Source organism: Equus przewalskii, chromosome 10, assembly GCF_037783145.1.
Source record: "Equus przewalskii isolate Varuska chromosome 10, EquPr2, whole genome shotgun sequence".
NCBI lineage: Eukaryota > Metazoa > Chordata > Mammalia > Perissodactyla > Equidae > Equus > Equus przewalskii.
In genome coordinates, this window is record NC_091840.1 from 29,731,776 (window position 1) to 29,749,824 (window position 18,049).

Sequence of the window (18,049 nt, forward strand, 5' to 3'; positions counted from 1 at the left end):
AATAGGGCAATTTTAAAGTAATGTCCTAGCCAGTAAATACGTTGCTGTGTTAACAATAGATACTTTCGTAGATTAAAAAAAAGAGGGATCCTTTACTGAATCAATAATATATGCTGGAGATCATGTGTGTCTTTATTGAAAGAAATTTAGCACGTTTAAGAGGTTACTGGAGTACCTCGTAAGGTGCTTTAGTTCCTTCTCTCCTTCGTCTTTCTCATGTGTAGGCTTCACTCCTTTACGCCCTTGAACCTAATATCCCATCAAGATGGGTCGAGGTTCTGAAATCCATGACGGTAGAACATTTTGAACATTTAGAAAGGATCCAGTCCTTTCTGCCTTTTTTTCTAGCTAATTGACTATTGCCCTGTTACCCAGCCAGGCCTTCCAACATTAGAGCTGAATTCAATGTAATGCAGCCATAAATAATGTGCTATGTAGAGAGCAAAATAGTCAAAAACATGAGTTTTGTAAGATTTTTAAAATTTTTCTTTCATTCTTTTTTTTATAATCTAACTTTTGAATACAAGTTTTCTTAAAGATATAGTTAGGATTTCTATGGCGGAAAGTAAGAAGCTATAAGCTTCTGTAAGATGTGAAGTAACTTTTTTTAATAGCAGCTTCAGTTTTTTCCTATGTTTGAAGATAGCTGGAACTCCTGTATTCCACAGTGGCTTTACTACACCAAGGAAGCAGATCTCATACCATATTTTACCTCTGGAGTAAGCTAGACTGGGCTCACATTACTGTTCTCCAGCTTTGTAACCTTAGGCCACCGAGTTAACCTTCCTAGATTTTGGTTCTTTTAGAAAAATGAGGATAAGAATCTTAGGGATTTTATAAATACTGAACTGAATGGCGTAATGGATGCATATCACTTAGCACAGTACCCAGCACATAATAAGTAAGCAGGCAGCCCTAAGCCATATTTCAAACTTTGACCAGTAGAAGTCTCTGCTCTGACCACGGTGTCCAGAAAGGTCCCTTGGGGTTTACCTTTTGCAGAATTCTTTTGACAGTTCCTTCTTTTCTAATGGCGTTGCTCTTATGTCTGGCAGAAATTACAGCTGGAGCAAGTGCTTCGTACCAGGCAAATACTCTTTCTCAATTAAAAGGATAAACTTTATTTTTGAGATTCAAATGGAGATCGTATTTATTTTGCTTTAAATGACCAAAAACATGTCTTTTAAAGTCGTTACCTAACGCATTAAAATATTCAGTGTAAGAATTCTTCAGTGTAGTCTAAAAATCAACTAAAAGTAAATCTTTTCAGTCACCTGTACTAAATCTTTAAATTTATCTCAATAGTATATTTAAAGTATTTTCCTTGGTTCTCCAAAGAAGTAAGCATTATTGCTATTATTTCTTTTACGGTTTGGTTGTTTTGTAGAGAAAATTAAAAATGTAGGTAAGGAAATCCATTTGATTGCTGTTGTATCACAGTGCTTTTCTAAATGCAGTTGGTGGTATGTGCTGAGGATTTTGAGTTATCTACACCTAAGAATTTGACTTAACTAGTAGTTTAAAGAAGAAGTAGGTCCAGATCTCTAGGCTAACCTGTGGGTGCTCATGTACTTTGTCTTAGGGATCCTGCCCTTCAGATGATTATGGTTACCAAGGAAACAGGCCTTGGTCTGAAGATCCTAGGAGGAATTAACCGGAATGAAGGTCCCTTGGTATATATTCAGGAAATCATTCCCGGAGGAGACTGTTATAAGGTAAAAATGAAAATAAAAGTAAGCCCTCATCAAAAAACAAAAGCCCTCGTGATAAGGCTTGTTTTTCTACTTCATCAGTAAATTTGTAGTATTGACTGAATGTGCACAGTGACCATCTCTCAGTGGAATATACAAAGAAACTGGAAGATAGACGTTTACCCTCAAGGAGCTTTAACTTAACAAATGAACATGAAACAAATACGAAAATGATAGATTTCGGCTCTGTTATATATGTTTAATTATATGCTGTTCAACTGTTATCCTTTGTCTGGTTGAGAGAAATTATATTTGAAGATGTTATCTATGTACTGCTCTTGAGTTTGCATTAAGTTAGGTCGCTTAAACTTGAACTGCATTCATTTAGCCTCTCCTAAATGCAAAACAGAACAGGCAAAAACACTCAGCAACTAAAATCCATTCATTTCTGAATTTACAGTAGTTCTGGTTGAGTTTGTTAATTATATCACTAATTAGTTGCCCACATGAGAACTTCAATTTTGAATTTAGATCAGAAAATATCCTTTTTTAGGAAATTAGAAAATCTTACTCTTCTTTTCAATGTAAGAAATATGTAAATCCTGAGTTCCTTTTTGCTCTGGTTTCTAGGCAGCTCAGACCCAAACTTGAAGCAGTAGCAGCAACATTGCTAACACACTGGTTACCATATTTGCATTCTCATTTCTCTTGGAGTTCATTTGCTATTTTACTGAAGTGATTATATATATATATATATATATATATGAAGTGATTATATGTGTCTTTTGTTGAAAATGGCCTCCAGTGTTTTTTAGAGATATATATAAGAGATAAAGAATTTAATAAAATATTCTATGTTACTATCAAGCTATATAGCATAAGAAGGGTTTCTCCTATCATTAAGTTTGTTCATATTGTTGTTTTTCTTATTGTTTTCATTGTTTTGGTTGAATAAATAGCCCTGCCCTTATCCCCATCCCCACCCCTAACACTTCTTTAGCAATCATTTTGTCTATTCAACTGAAATTTTTTTCCTTGTTAGTAAAAAAAAAAAATCAGTTTCACTAATAACTTCCAAAATACTAGAAATGGTTTTAATTGTTTCAGGTTTGTTGAGATAATGATATATCTTCCAAATACACTTACTGAGTTGTAAGTCTTATATAAAGAGTTTAGGATATTATAATGATACAAATTTTTGGCTGTTGAATTTAAATTATTAACCAAATAGCATATTTAAATGCTAAATTTAAACAAATTCAAGCAAACAAAAAGATGAAGCTTTTCTTGTAAGAATTGACATGTTTATAGTACTGCTGTAGTTTTAAGCTGAGATGTGTATATGTGTGTGTGTGTTCAGCATAGCTAAGATATTTCTTAGACTACACTTGATGTAATGCAATAATAGATCACGGTACCTAGTAAGTGATGAGAATTTGCTTTTAAGGCAAGCATCAATTTCTGCTTTGTATTCCTGTGGGAAATATTTGTAGTCAGAGTGATAAATTGACAGCAGTGGTGCTGAGTGACTCTTCATCTGCTGTCAGTGATAGCAGACTGAGAAGTTATACCTGTAATATATAGTTTTTCTTGTTGGTTTTCTTAGAGTTTCATTGTTTGAAAGGGTATTAAAAAGCAAAACCCTGTAATGGACTGTATTCTGTGTTTACCACTAGAGAGCAGCACAGAGTTATTAATGTTCTTTGACATCCAAAATAGAGAAATGTAGACGGAGAAGAATAAAGAAGTTTGCAGTGCTTACATTTATTTTTGTATACTTCCTCAAGGTGGAGAGTTATATGCGTATTTACCCTGCAAATACAAAATGGGTACAATTTTATTTTAAAATGTTTTAATTAATAGTAATAACATTTACAGTGTTCTAAATACTGTTAGAATGTTAATAAATTCCCAATCTGCATAAAATTTCTACAAAGTAGATGTATTCATAGAATAGGAAACACAGGCTCATAAGGTTATCCTTGTTAAGTTGTAGAACTGAGCAACTGTTAATATTTTTAAAATGCATATGAGTGCTTTCACTTGCTCTAATTTAATACTATATTGTTTCAGAAGTAACAGTATAGGCAATCTCAAGCTTATATATGGATTATATTCCATTTATATTCCCAAACTTCATATGTTACGGGGTTATTGGAACTCAGAAGGGCTCTTCCTTAATTAACCATAGTTAGTGCCCCTCCCTCAGACACACGCACACAAATGTGTTTTCCACCTGGCAGATATGAAATACAATACTGGTTCAGTAACCAAAATATCATGTTTCTTTGAAAAACATTCAGAGTTCAAACTTGGAACATCTTGAACACATTTTTCCAGTTCAAGTAGGAAAGAAGATTCTCCCATCTCTAAGAGTTAAAGGCAGCCTGTAGGTGGGGACTGAATTAAGGAGTTACGAGAACTCCAAGATACTTTTCACCCCACGAGTCAGTCACATATCAGTCTGGAGTCGTCAGTGTTCAATCTTAGACCTTTTTCTGGCCTAGATACTCCTTTGAGCTTCCTACCCACATAACCACTTGCCTCATCAACATTTCCACTTGGATCTCTTAAAGGCATCTCAAACTCAGCATATCTGTGGCAGGACTCATGACAGTCTCACCGTATCTTCATCTGCCCATCTCTTCCCAGACAGGGCCTCTTCCAGTGTTCCCACTCTCAGTGAATGACACCTTCTAGCTGCACAGTCAGAAAAACCTAAAAGCATCCTAACTACTGCCTCTCCCTTAGCATACACATTCAGTTCATTCACACATGTCTTGATTTTTTACTCTCTAAATATCTCTTGAACCCATCAGTCTTCTTGAGCTCTGTTGCCATCACTGTACCTTAAACCACCATCACTTTTTATCAGACCTCACAGTAGCTTTGTCTGCTCTTATGCACCATGTCCATTTCCCTCCCAGCCTACCTTACTAATACGTAGTTGCCTACCAGTCTCCGTATAATGTGACTTCTGCTCTCGACTTCTCTGGTTCTCCATCTCTGTGTTTCCTGAGTAGCATTCTTTCAGTTTCTGGAAGGGGCCAAGTTGTTTCTCATCTCATATGCTGTTTCCTCTGACTGAAAGCAGCTCCCCTTGCCCCCCGCCCCTGACTTTCCCATTACTTCTAGATATCAATTCAAAGTTTACTTCCTGAGGAGTGTGTTGCTGCCCTCTGTCCCTCCCCCCGATCTAGGCCGCGTTTTTTTTCCTATGTATGCTCCTAGATCCTGTTCCTTTCTTTCATATCACCTGTCTCAGTTTGTAATCATACACTAATGTGTGTGATTATTTTATTAAGTCTGCCTGAACCACCAGACAGTGTGTTTCCTAAGTGCAAGGATTCTGTCTGATTTTATTCACAGGAATAGCCTTAGTCCCCAGTGTAGTAACTGACACATATTAATTCCTCAATATTTATGAATGAATAAATGAATGATCCCTTAGTTATTCTGTCATGTTTCTGAGAATTACTGATCTGCCTGTTTACAATTCCACTGCCACCATCTGGGCTCCACACCAAGGTACCTTTCCTCCCTGGCCCTTTGTGTTGGATTCTGGACAACCCTTTGAATATTTCAAATGTTTTTGTTTCTTTCTTTTTCTGCTAATAACATAAAGAAAGCAGGCAGTGGTCAAATACTTTTCTTCAACCCTGATACATTTTTTTTCTCTCCCTTTCTAGCATCTCTGAAATTGAGACGGATCTTACAATAAATGTCATAATATAATTGGCAGCATTTTTTCTTTTTGTGATTCATAAAGTAATGCTGTACGTTATAATCAATGTCATCTTAGATTTGATAAATTCATGACTTTTTTTGGTCAAAAAAGGTGAAGACAAAGATCACACAGATATAGGTACTAGTGGTTAGTTCACGAAGGATTGAAGTAGTGCATATTTAACTTTCAGAGGGAGTACGTTTTTAGGATATGCTGAGCATGTCACTGGAACTGGGACCAAGGAGTTTTGGATAAATGGGCCCAAGATGTCTGGATGGTAAAGGGTAAAGAAACCAGTCCCATTGGTAGGAGCTAAAGGAGTAGCAGCTAAGAGGGTTTACTTTGCAATGTCACTCTCTTTCCTCCTTTGCATTACTGTTTCTGTGAGAGCCACCTTAATTTCCTCAGACTGTTTCCTGGGCCTTATGAATTCATTGTGGACTTATTACATAAAAGATACTATGCTGGGGGAAACAACCATGAAAGGACATGGTTCTGGCCAACTGAAAGAATCAGTGCTGCTAGTTTGAGAGTTGCTGAGTTAATATGCTCTAATGGGAGAAAAAAGATGTGTAAAAAATAAGAACAGGAGGCCAACCTGGTGGCATGGTGGTTACGTTAGTGTGCTCCGCTTTGGTGGGCCAGGGTTTGCAGGTTCAGATCCCAGGTGTGGACCTATACACCACTCATCAAGCCATGCTGTGGCAGTGTCCCACATATAAAATAGAGGAAGATTGGCAGAGATGTTAGCTCAGCAACAATCTTCCTCAAGCAAAAAAGAGGATGATTGGCAACAGATGTTAGCTCAGGGCCAATCTTCTTCACAAAAATAAAGAAGAAGCAGCAGAAGAAGAACAGTACAAAGTAAGTGCAATAATATAAGTAAGTAAACGTGCTTTTGGAGCAAAGAGAAAGGAACAATTAAGCAAATCTAGGGAGCTGGGGAAAACTTACAGCAGAGATGATGTTTGATTTTGGCTGTGAAGTTTAAGTGAGAGTTCATCAGAGAAAGAAGTGGCAAGGTGGGCGGTGGCATTCTAGACAGGAATTAGTATGTGTAAAAGCATTAAGGCTTGAAGAACATTTTCTGAGAATGGAATGAAGAATTTATATGCTGAAGAGGGAAGGTGGAAGATGAGGCTAGCAAAGTAGCTTGCAGCTCCTTCGTTGTGCCAGGTTTGGGAAGTTAAGGCGTTTCAACTTTTCTCCTGGTGGGCAGCCATCAAAGGTTCTTAATTTGAGGAGTAACAGGATTAGATTTGCTATCAGTGTGAAAATTGCCCATAACAGATAAGGCATTCTGAATCAACTCACCAGTACTTAACACCTACGATGTGCAAGGATTTTATATATGATATTTAATTATTATAGCAAGCTTGTGTGATTGGTGTTTATCCCCACTTTAACTGAGAAATGGGAGTCTCATGGAGGTTAAGCAACTTGCCTAAACTCACATTAATAACTGGTATTAAAAGAAGGATGCCTCCGGTTGAAAGTTTGGAAAGTATACGAAAGGAATCTGTAAGGCTTGCGGGAGCATCCTTAGTAGATAGGAATGATGAGTCAGTCAACTCAGTCAGGCTGTATAGATGGTTTCTGATAATATGGGAGCCTGTTATTTGGAAATCTAGATAATAGTAATCCATAATCTGAAAAGAACAGTGCTGGTGGTGTTTACAGAAGTGTTTGAGTGGTCAGGAATACATTATTATTTCAACATCTTTATAAATGTCAATGTGAATGAATTCAGACTCTGAAGTTGGGCAAGTGAGAGTGCTTGGCACGTTGCCTGCCAAATTGTATACAGTTGCTCAGCAACTGCTGAGTCAGAATCTAGACCGTGTGGAAGAGGCCTCGGCATATCCCCGAAGTTAGTATCTTCACATATACATTAATCCAGCTGGGACAGAATTCACTGGTTTTGGATGCTAGACTTTTACAGAAATAGCTTTGTTTTAGTTTGCAGTTTCTGACTTTTAAACAGGTTCAGAAATTCACATGATCAGCTAAGATCTTATTCTAGGAGGCAAAGAAAAAAAAACTGCTGTGAATACTTTCTAGAAGGAAAAATATATATAAACACCAGAAGGCATTATTCTTCGTCTCTTCTCTGACTCTTGTCTTGCTGGAAAATGCTGCTTCATTGCGTCAGTGTATTTTAATAGGAGATGTGTTCAGTGGCCGTCCTGAGAGCTTTGTGCTCTGTGCTGCAGTGCTGTCCAGGCTGAGGGGAGAATGTGGGAGGCAGCAGGTCAGCGTAAACCCTACTGCCTACCGCTCTTCTCTGTCGCCTCTTTCCCCATGACCCTGACAACCAACTGTAGTCTCTCCAAGGTACAAGGATACAGGATCTTCCTCCAACAATTTAGAATTTAATTCTCAGTTCCTTAAGGAGGAGATTGTGTGCCTACCCCATCCCCTTCCTTCTCTCTGTCTCATTGTTGATGAAGATGGAGCTAGCCAGTTGTAGAGCTCAAATTTTAATGCGGGTCTGCCTGATTGCCAAAGCTCCTGCTCTTCCCACCTCAGTCCGCTGCCTCTGATGGCTCCTGCCCAGATGAAAGATGCATGTGTTGCCATCTGACTTGTAGTCCTCATTGTAGAATTCTCCCTTTGCAAGGAAGTTGAATAAAAGGAAGGAGCTTTAATACCAAGAACATTTAGATGAAAACAGAATGACCTAATATTTACTGACCACCACCCCAATTCTGAAAGAACCTTTCCTTCCTTGTCAGTGTCCTTTAAATGCTTTGCTCCAATAAAGCAGGGCTTTCTTCATTTTTCCCTTTTTTTCTTCTAAGTTATTGTCAGATTTGGGGATACAAGCCAGGAGTAGTATAGTCATTAAGTTTCCATTATGGTCTACCTTATCAAACTGATTCTAATGAATTCTTTTGCAGATTCCAAATGCTCTAGTGCTGGATTTAACAATACCATTTAAATAATTAACTAATTAATTTTAAAATTAGATAAAAAATTCTCTATTTGACCCTTACTTTCAATACCAGTTTTGGGACATAGAAGCCAAATATAATTCAGCTAGGTAGGCACACTGTTGAGGCAAATGTTGTGAGCTTTCTTTTTATTTTGGGGGGATGGAGAATTTCTTTTGTTTTTTATAATGTAATATTTGACACACACAAAAGGATATTGAAACATATACCCAACTTATGAAACATAATAATAAAATGAACACCTATGGGGCCAGCCTGGTGATGTAGGGGTTAAGTTCGCACGTTCCGTTCAGCAGCCCCGGGTTCTCAGGTTCAGGTCCTGAGCACAGACCTATGCACTGCTCATCAAGCCATGTGGTGGTGTCCCCCATGCAAGATAGAGGAGGATTGCCATGGATATTCGCTCAGGGCCAATCTTCCTCACTAAAAAAAAGAAAAAAAAGAGAACACCTATGAATCCACTTGACTTAAGAAGTAGAAAATATAAGTACTGTGTGCTTTCCCCAGTTGCCTTCCACACCCTGCCTCCCAGAAATAAGCACTCTAGAATTTTGTTTATTCTTTCCTAACTTTTATTAGCCTTATTTTTTTGCCTGTGGCAAAAAGGTTGTTTTTCTCGTTTGTTACCATTTCACCTTAACCTTGAGTGAATGACTGTCCTCAAACTAAAATTCAGCATATTAAATTGCAAGCTAATGTACAAAAGTATCTAAGTATAGTCTGGGTATAGTTGATTTAAATGCATATGTAATCAAACTCTGTAATAAGATTTGGGCCCAGCCAATACAGAACTGTGTTTAGGAAATCTTACAAAGTCAGCTCTTTCATTTTACTGAACGTGTAGGATCCATATTGCTCCAAATTGCTTCATTTTTTCCAGCATTACTATTGTATTTTACTCCCCACACATTTATCAAATGGAAGGAAAAAAATCACTTGTGAATATAGCAATTGTGTTATAGTCTCTGACTTGGCTAGTTATATTTAATCACATACTTAGAAAATTCAAATTAGTTTCCAAATTTTATATATATTTTGAAATCAAATTGCTTTTTTGGTTTAACTTTTTAATAATATTTATAATTCAGAAGGGTCATAGGGTCATTATGCACTTAGATTATATCTTTTAGACAATATTTGAGATAACATGTGCCCATAAGATTTTTGATAAATATTTTGTATTTATTTAGTTGTTTTCCTATGTACTCAGTATTCCGTGTAAGAGGATAGCACTGTCTTTTTAAAAAACAAAAATAACTGCTGTTATTTAGCAGGAAAGTAACCATAAGTCATCATTATTATTTATAATGTAGTTTGGGTCAAAGATCAGTTATCCTAGGGATGTATCTTAGTAGGTAAGACTTTGAGGAAAGATATATTGTCGAATTTGTGGAATTTACTTAAATGCCATCAGGGTGAAAATCTAGCTTTTTAACCATGTAAGCTTCTTCCCTAGGTATGGAAATAATGCTTTCTGTCTTTTTATGAAGGCTAAATAGAGAAGTATCTTAGGAACTGAAAATGAAGAGAGCTCGTTTTTCTTTTCCAGTTTGAATTAAGAGAAAAGACAGATGAAGACTATGAAGCTTGCCTAACAAATACATTGAATCTTGAAACTGATATGCTATCTTATTCACTTAGGCTATTCAGTTAGCTTATTCCTTAATAGGCAGAGCCAGGACTTAGCAAAGACAATGCCAGGCAGTGAAATGGAAGTGGTCATTATTAGGAGGACATGACTGAAGCTATATGCACAACCAACTAGGAGGGATAGCAGGTCCAGTATAGATGTTTGATCATGAGATGGAGTATGGGTCTGGGGTCAGTGTAATTAAGATCCTTACTGAATTTTTAGAAATTCTTACTGTAGAATAAATCTTAACAGTTTGGTAGGATGAAAGATGCAAGGATGCTCCGAAACTAAAGTGAATGAGTCTTGTATTCTGAAATATCCTAGGATTATTTGACCTATTTTATCACAAGTCAGAGCTATATCTGTCTCAGTACCAAGCTTTTTAAGACAGGTTTCTTTTCTTGGTATCCCAAGCTATGTTTCGTAGGATTCCTTAGCATGCAAGTTTATTCAAGGTATACATAAACCATTCCATTTCATTCACATATGTTACTAAACCAGGCTTTAATCAAAACTTTGTGCTACTGAGCCTCTTTGTCTAAGATTTTCTTATCACTCTTTAAGACATTCTTCACTAAACTTTTTCTTTGCTTTAATTGCATCAATTATGTTTTTTTAAAAAATACTCTCATTAGTTTCTTTACAAATATTATTGTTTTTGTTAGGATGGACGTTTGAAGCCAGGAGATCAACTTGTCTCAATAAACAAGGAATCTATGATTGGTGTATCATTTGAAGAAGCAAAAAGCATAATTACCAGAGCAAAGTTGAGGTAATTCTCCTATCCATAAGATAGAATGAGTCATTTAGCATGTCTCCTTAAAAATAGTAATTTAAGATGTCTTGAATACTTTAGACCCTAAAAGAAGTATTTTTTGCTAATGTTTGAAACATTATCTGAGAATTCAATTCTACTTTATCTATAAAGTGATTTTTTTTTAATACCAGGTCAGAATCTGCTTGGGAGATAGCATTCATAAGACAGAAATCTGACGGCAGTCATCCAGAAAATCCGTCGTATACATCCCTTTTACAAGCTTCAGGAGAATATGGACCTCAAGCCTCAACATTTAGTCCTCTTTCTTTTCCCCCTGAAATGCTAATTCCGAAGACCTCATCCACTCCCAAAACTACAGATGCCATTTTACCTTCTTTTAAGATAAATCAGGTAATCTTAAATTTCTCTGTTTATTTATGTGCAGTCCCTAAATCCCCTATGTGTTTTTGTTTGTTATATATGTATAGAATTATAATTTTGATTGTACAGTTTGTTAACAAATTGGTATTTCCTTGAAAGAGTTTTTCTTTTTCTTCTGTTTCAGATTTTTATGCTGTGCTGTCAATCAATATTATTTTTCAAGTCAGTGTGTCCTTTGTCCACAAAATCATGATCAGGAATGACATCACAAAGATATGCCTAGGTGTCACTCAAAACTGTGTTAGCAATGTCCTGTTTATTTTCAGACTGTCTTTAATGTGATTGAGTTCACTATTATTTGTTTTCTGCCTGACTGAGACAGTCAGTCTTCCTTTTTGTTCTTTAGCTTCTTTCCTCCACAGTGAGGCTAATCCCAGCCATCCAGCGTAGGTGGCTCGTGTTCCCTCACGTGTGTGCGCTAGAATGTGGCTCACCCTAGTAGAGGCACACAAAAGGGTGAGTTTCTACATCAAAATTGAAATGATCAATTACTAACTGCTACAGCGCCCTAACAAATCAAAGTTATGAAACGGAGCATATACTCTTTAAATCTGTGTTAGCTATAAAACAAAATAGGAAACTCAAGTAGGCGTTCAGTGAGAGGAATAAAATTCGTCAAAGGTAGCTTCATTTTCAGGTGCATGCTAACCAGGTACAGAGTATAAGATTTTCTGTCAGCCCCTCCCTTATACTTGTTCTTTGGGGTTATAATACTCTTTCAAAGACAAGGTGCATGGCCTTGTGTTTTGTTGTCCTTGGACATGGTAGAGCTGAAAGCAGTTGTTACCTGAAATTCTGAATTGCTTTGTTTGAAGATGAATATACCAAAATTTTAGAGGTTTTATATTTTTTGGACTATTGCTTTAATTTCTTTAACCATTCTTTTTATGTTACCGTGAGCTTCTAGTCTGGTCTTTGATCTACTTAGAAAAAGACATTTCGTGTTCTTTATTTTCTTTCATAGATAAAAACTGGATACAAGAAAACAGAAGAGACTCTAATTACTTCTTCGGACAACAGCCCTACAGATGTGTCTAATACAGGTAAATGCACATTTAATTCCTTTTTCCTGTTATTTTTTCAATTACTCTGTCTCAATGAGGAGTACATAATGTGACTTAATAGACTTTAAAAAAGGATGCATTATGCCTTCTTTTCTTTCATGAATAAAAGAGCAAAATGAATGTATTGTGCAGTGGTCCCTGTTGGATTATGACTTTTATTGAACAAAGAGTTGAAATATTAGAAGATGCATTATCATAACAGTGTCTACAAAGCTGTAATGATCAACAAACTGTTGAAACCAATAATGAAAACTCTTCTATACATCAAGATTAGGTTGCCTTGTCCTTTTAGTGAAATACCAGTGAGGTATATAAAATGCACCTTTCAGAGAAATTATAGAAGGGAGCATAGCTTGAGAAAAGAAATATGTTTTGGTTTTTGGAAGAGATTATATAGATATAAGTTAGAAGGAACACAAGTGTTGTGAATTCAATATTATTGGTTCTTAATTACTGTGCAATGGTTTATTGACTTTTTAAAACAATAAAGAATTAATTGTATAAGCTACTCATAAAAAAAGGATTTTTATCACGCTGTAAATTGTCCGTTGACTCAAATATCAAGAAAAAAATCCCTTTCCCTTAAATTGCCTCCAAAAGTTAAACAGAACAGCAATCTAAAAACTGTACTTATAGAAAAGAAAAGTTCATTACGTATGTCTAAATTATGATGCAAATTGTTACCCATATATTTAAATTTTTCATAGCATTTTCTTTCTAGATTAGAATTGCAGAGTAAGAGTTCGTATAAATTACTTAATGTCTTAGTCCATTTGGGCTGCTATAACAAAGTGTCACAGACTGGGTAGCTTATAAACAACAAACATTTACTTCTCACAGTTCTGGAGGCTGGAAGTCCAGGACCATGGTGCCAGCATGGGCCAGGTGAGGGCCTCCTTCTGGGTGCAGACTTCTCATTGTGTCCTCATATGGTGGAAGTAGCTGGGGAGCTCTGTGGAGTCTCTTTTATAAGGGCACTAATCCGTTCGTGAAGGCTCCACCCTCATGACCTAAGTACCTCCCAAAGGCCCACCTCCTAACACCATCATCTTTCGGGGTTAGGATTTCAGCATATGAATTTTGGGGTGACGCAGACGTTCAGACCATAGCACAGAGCTTGTGTACTTGACAGGAATTTAAAGTAGATTCCGTAGTAGTTTCCTCTGATTTGGAGCAGTATTTACCAGTGGATTAGTAGCAGTCTTTAGCCATAAATTATAAGCCTTTTTACTTAGTGAGATTTTTTGACTCTTGGAAACTTTATTAGTATTTAGTATTATACCCTTTATATAATTAATTTCCATTCTCTTGATATATTGTTTTTATTTTAAACTGGGAATCCATGTGAGAAAACAGATAAAGAAGCAAACCATGGTGAGGAGACATTTATGTAACATGTTTTTAATTTTGAAAGTAATTGAGCTGCTCAATGCCTCCTTTAGCCTTTTATTTAGCAAGCATTTACGAGTATGTCATGTATAAAAAACATATTTCAGTAGAAATTATGAAGGAATTAGGATATTTTCTATGAGATACTTGATAGTATGTTGTGAAATGAAACATAGGGTTAAAAAAACCTTCATTATTCAGATGAGAAAACATAAATATATACGTGTGTGTTTATGTGTGTGTGTGTTTAGTTTATCGAATAACTGCTGTTTGCAGTGTTCTGTGTTAACTAGAGCAGGGTGTGGGTGGTTTTAGTACTCTAAGGAGCGTAATGTCTTGTGGATAAGTAACACATTTGCACAAATAGTGTAAAGACATGAACAAAGTGGACTAAGGAAAGAAGTAGTAAGTGGCCTGAGAGTGGTATAGGGAAGGCACAGTGGTCAACCACCAGGCTCTGAAAGCAGACTTAGAAGTTCAAACCTTTGCTCCTGATTTATTAGCTATGTAACCTTGAGATAGTTGTCTCATGGGGTTGTTATGAATATTAAAGGAGATCATGCACGTCAAGCACTTAGCATCATAATTGCTACATAGTATATGCTCAATAAGTTTTGCTGTTATTATTATTAATATTACAGAACCTGCAGACTAGCATATAGCTCAGATAACATTCGAAGGCATGTTTTTAGAACAGAAGTGAAAGCTTTCATCCTTTACTTCAGTTTTGCATCCTCCCTCCTACCCCAAAAGTTAATACATAGTAAAGGATTTGTCACAATATGCAGAAATTTCTTGGCAAATGTTAGACATCATCCAGATCTTGAAGGAAGTGGTAAACATCACTTGATGGATGAAGGTAAGAGATATTCTAAGTGAAGGCAGCACCGTGAGCAAAAGCACAGAACTGAGGTTGAGCTGGATGTCAGGTGACCCTAGGAGGCAGATCTGATTGGAGCAAAGAGATCTTGGAGTAATGAATAAACTGAGGTAAATTTACATCAGTGACTCCAAGAAATGAGACTGGATTTTCTAATACAAAAATAATTTAATGAAAAATATATTTGAGTGAGTAAGCTGTATGTAAAGTCAATATTAAAATGCAGTTAAAATGGAAAATTTTTCTAGGGAGAAATAGCATTGACTTAGTCCCATTTTCTTACTTCCACATAAATGTGGCAGGATAGATGTTTCTGGAGGGGAAAAAGCAAATTCAACTCTAAATCATCTCTAGGTAACTTATATGCATTGTGATTTGTCTGACTGTTGTATTCTATAGATTTCTTATTTCAGAATCCCGAGTCGTTTACCATTGCCGTAGGCTGAATGAGGCATGAGCTAATGAGTGAGCTAAAAGCAGACTACAGATGTTCCTAAGGAATTCAGTAAAGAGTTACTGCATAAAGAAATGCTATCACTGTTTTACCTTTAACCATAGCCCAGGCCTTAATTTTCCTGCACTAACAAGGCTTTTGAAACAAAGCAGTGAAAGGGAAAAATATCCATGGAGTCATGGTCTTTACCGAATGGTATTGATCCTGCCCTTGTAAAACATTCCCTTTCTTCTTCTCCTAAAGAGAACAGGAAGAGCAGACCCGAGAGAATAATAGGCCAATCTTTGAAAAGTCTCACTCCCCCAGATAGGAGCAAATAAAGAGCTTGAGGCTGGAGTCGAGAGGTGCCATTGGCAAATGAGGAAAGCTGTCTGTCTACGAGGGGCTTTGCAGGTCTAACTATGAATTATCAAATCCTGTTGGATTTATACACAGATCCTCCTAAGGTTTTGGCTCAAAGGTAAAAGTTTAGCAGAAGGTTAGCTGGAAAAAAGTGAGATTTTGTTATGCCATGATTGCATATTGTTAAATGAGGGGGTTAGTATAATTTTACATTAAATCTCCTATTTAAATACAATGTCTCTGTGCTAATATTAACAATACTTACTTTATAGTTTTCATAGTAGTTTTCTATAATTTTTTATTTTACCTTTACAGTTCGTATAAGGTGGGCTGTTTTATTCTTCCTAATACAGATGAGAAAACTGATGATGAAAGATATTGGCACATTTATGAACTTTGCTTTAGCAATTGCGGGAGATGAGAATCCTAACCTGGTCACCTACTAGCTGTGTGATCTTGGGCTAACTTCTTTCTCTTATCTTTGGGAAGGGAATAAGAACACCTATGTCCTTGTGGTTATTGTAAAGATCAGTGAGCTTGTATATGTAAAGTACTTAGTGCACTGCCTGGCTAAAGTAAGCATAAATAAGAGCTAATCTTCTGTTATTTCCATTGTTACATATAGCAAATTTTTCTACTTAGGTGCAGGAAACCATCAGTGAGAATGCATGCCCTAGTGGGTGGGGAGGTTGTGTGTGTCCCTGTCTCTCCCTCTCTCTTTCTCTTCCCTTCTCCAGCTCTTCCACATATTTGCACTTGAATTGAGTAATTACGCGCAGGGTCAGTGGTGGTCTTGAGACCATGATCAGTTTAGCTTGGGTCCACCTAGCGTTAGTGTGCCTTAATTGTAGCACCAGGCTGAGAGCCTTTATCAAGCCTCTTAAGTCCAAACTTTAAAAATGGAGGATAAAGTTTGACTTATCTGCTGTTTGGGCTTCCATACCACTCCACTCCATGGTGATCCTTTATGCTACACTTTAAGTTTGGCACAGAGTTTCTTTTAAGAGAAAAAAATTTATATATAGTATTTTTTATCCCATGGCCATTGATGAAGTATTGTGATAACAAAGGAGACTTTGCTGCTTTTATCAGAACTGTAAAAATTCTATTATACTAAAATCAGTCTTTCTCAAGGTTAGATTCTATTTGAAGCTAAAAGTCAGTAACCTTTCTTTTTTTTCTGATCTTGACACCTATAAGCTATATTCAAGATTTTACATAGAATGTTAAGGATGTGTTAAAGGTTTAGAGGAAGACTATTTATTTTCGTATGCGCTTCTTATGTTCTTAAGAAAGAGAATGCAAATCATTTTGTACTTAGAGACAGATGCTCTGAGAAATAAAAAAAAAAAATTAAAACACTGCATAAAGATGTGACATTTTACAAAGTTTTTTCTCTTCCTCTTGTTTCTTTGTAGAACTAGTAAAATACCATTTAAAAGTGTATTTAGAATAGTGACAATTTAGATATAAGGATTGACATGAATTACAGGAATTTGTTATAAAAACTTTGGCATATTAAAACAAATAATTTTTCAAGTTTAGTCCCTTGTGGCACCTGGTTTCTTATTCATGCAACAAGGACAAAGATTCATCTAAATAATGGGGATATATTGAGAAGGTGTTACAGAATGGGTGAGAGGTGTTTGAAAGTCAACTCTTAAAGGTCTGTTTATGCTACTTGAAATATAACCTTCTGTAAAATAAGAAACAGGGTTTTTAGTTCAAGAAGTTCTGAGACTACTGTATCATACTTTATGTGCAAACTTGAAACTATTTGCATTTATGAGTTATTCCATAGTACCTCCAGAACTCAGAACAAAGCCGCTTTTGCCAGTCAAAGAAATATGGTGATCTTTTTGAATTTCTAATATGATCTTACTTACCTTGGAAGAAAAAAAGACTTTTCATTTTACAATTAGTAAATTGTGATGACGGCGTACTGGTCGGGTATATGTCTTTTAAATTAGTGTTTCCATGGAACTTAATGCACAATTGGCTACTCTCTTTATATCATATCTTTTAGGACTCAAGTGAAGCTGGTTTGTGTGATACATTTTAGATTTAAAGAAAAAAATATCAGGAAAATAAAAACGAAAACTGCCAGCTGATTAGCCAGAATTATTTTTTATCAGCGGGAGCCCAGAACACATACTGTCAAGTGAAAAGTTCTATTCCAATTAAATTTCCAATTAATGTGCACCCTGTTGTCTCTTAGATATTGCCCCTACCTGGACTGATAATTATGGACCACAAGAAAAGAAGATCTTCCTAAGTCCCTCTGTTCGCCTTAAGGCAGAGAAACTGGAAATGGTAAATATTTTAAATTTCCATTTTGCTTCAGGAAAACAACAGCAAGGAAGTGTTCTCATTCTTTGAGAGGGTGAAGGACTGGAGCCATTAGTTTCTTGAAGAGTTGTTTATTTGCAGTTTAAATGAACGGCAGTTCGGGTTTAAATGATTTAATTGATGTTTGAGTTGGGTAGTTCATGATGGTTCACTAGTACAAGATAGAAATTGAACGTTTTGTAACTAAATTGACATTCTAATTAGTTTCTTCCTGTGTGGAAATAAGACAAATGTGATGTTTTACGCTGTGGAATCAAAGGAAACATGGAATAAATTATGACAAAATGTAGTGACTTCACATATAGTAGCAATAAGTGCAAGGAAGTAATACTCCATTATTCAGTTTTTTAAAAAGGGAAACTAAATCC

General features: G+C 36.1%; 1 protein-coding gene across 7 annotated transcripts in view; it reads left to right on the top strand.

Annotated features, from left to right (window-relative positions):
* Positions 1-18,049, top strand: part of STXBP4 (syntaxin binding protein 4) — a 163,921-nt gene that overhangs the window by 14,349 nt on the left and 131,523 nt on the right. For all 7 annotated transcript variants that reach the window (XR_011523092.1, XR_011523093.1, XM_008519740.2 and 4 more), the window contains 5 exons: positions 1,583-1,715; positions 10,671-10,777; positions 10,954-11,173; positions 12,168-12,246; positions 17,551-17,645. Coding sequence is in view for 5 of the 7 variants with exons in the window: in XM_008519740.2 (XP_008517962.1) it covers positions 1,583-1,715; positions 10,671-10,777; positions 10,954-11,173; positions 12,168-12,246; positions 17,551-17,645 (634 nt within the window). In the remaining 2 variants the exon portion in view is untranslated. The remainder of the gene's footprint in view (positions 1-1,582; positions 1,716-10,670; positions 10,778-10,953; positions 11,174-12,167; positions 12,247-17,550; positions 17,646-18,049) is intronic.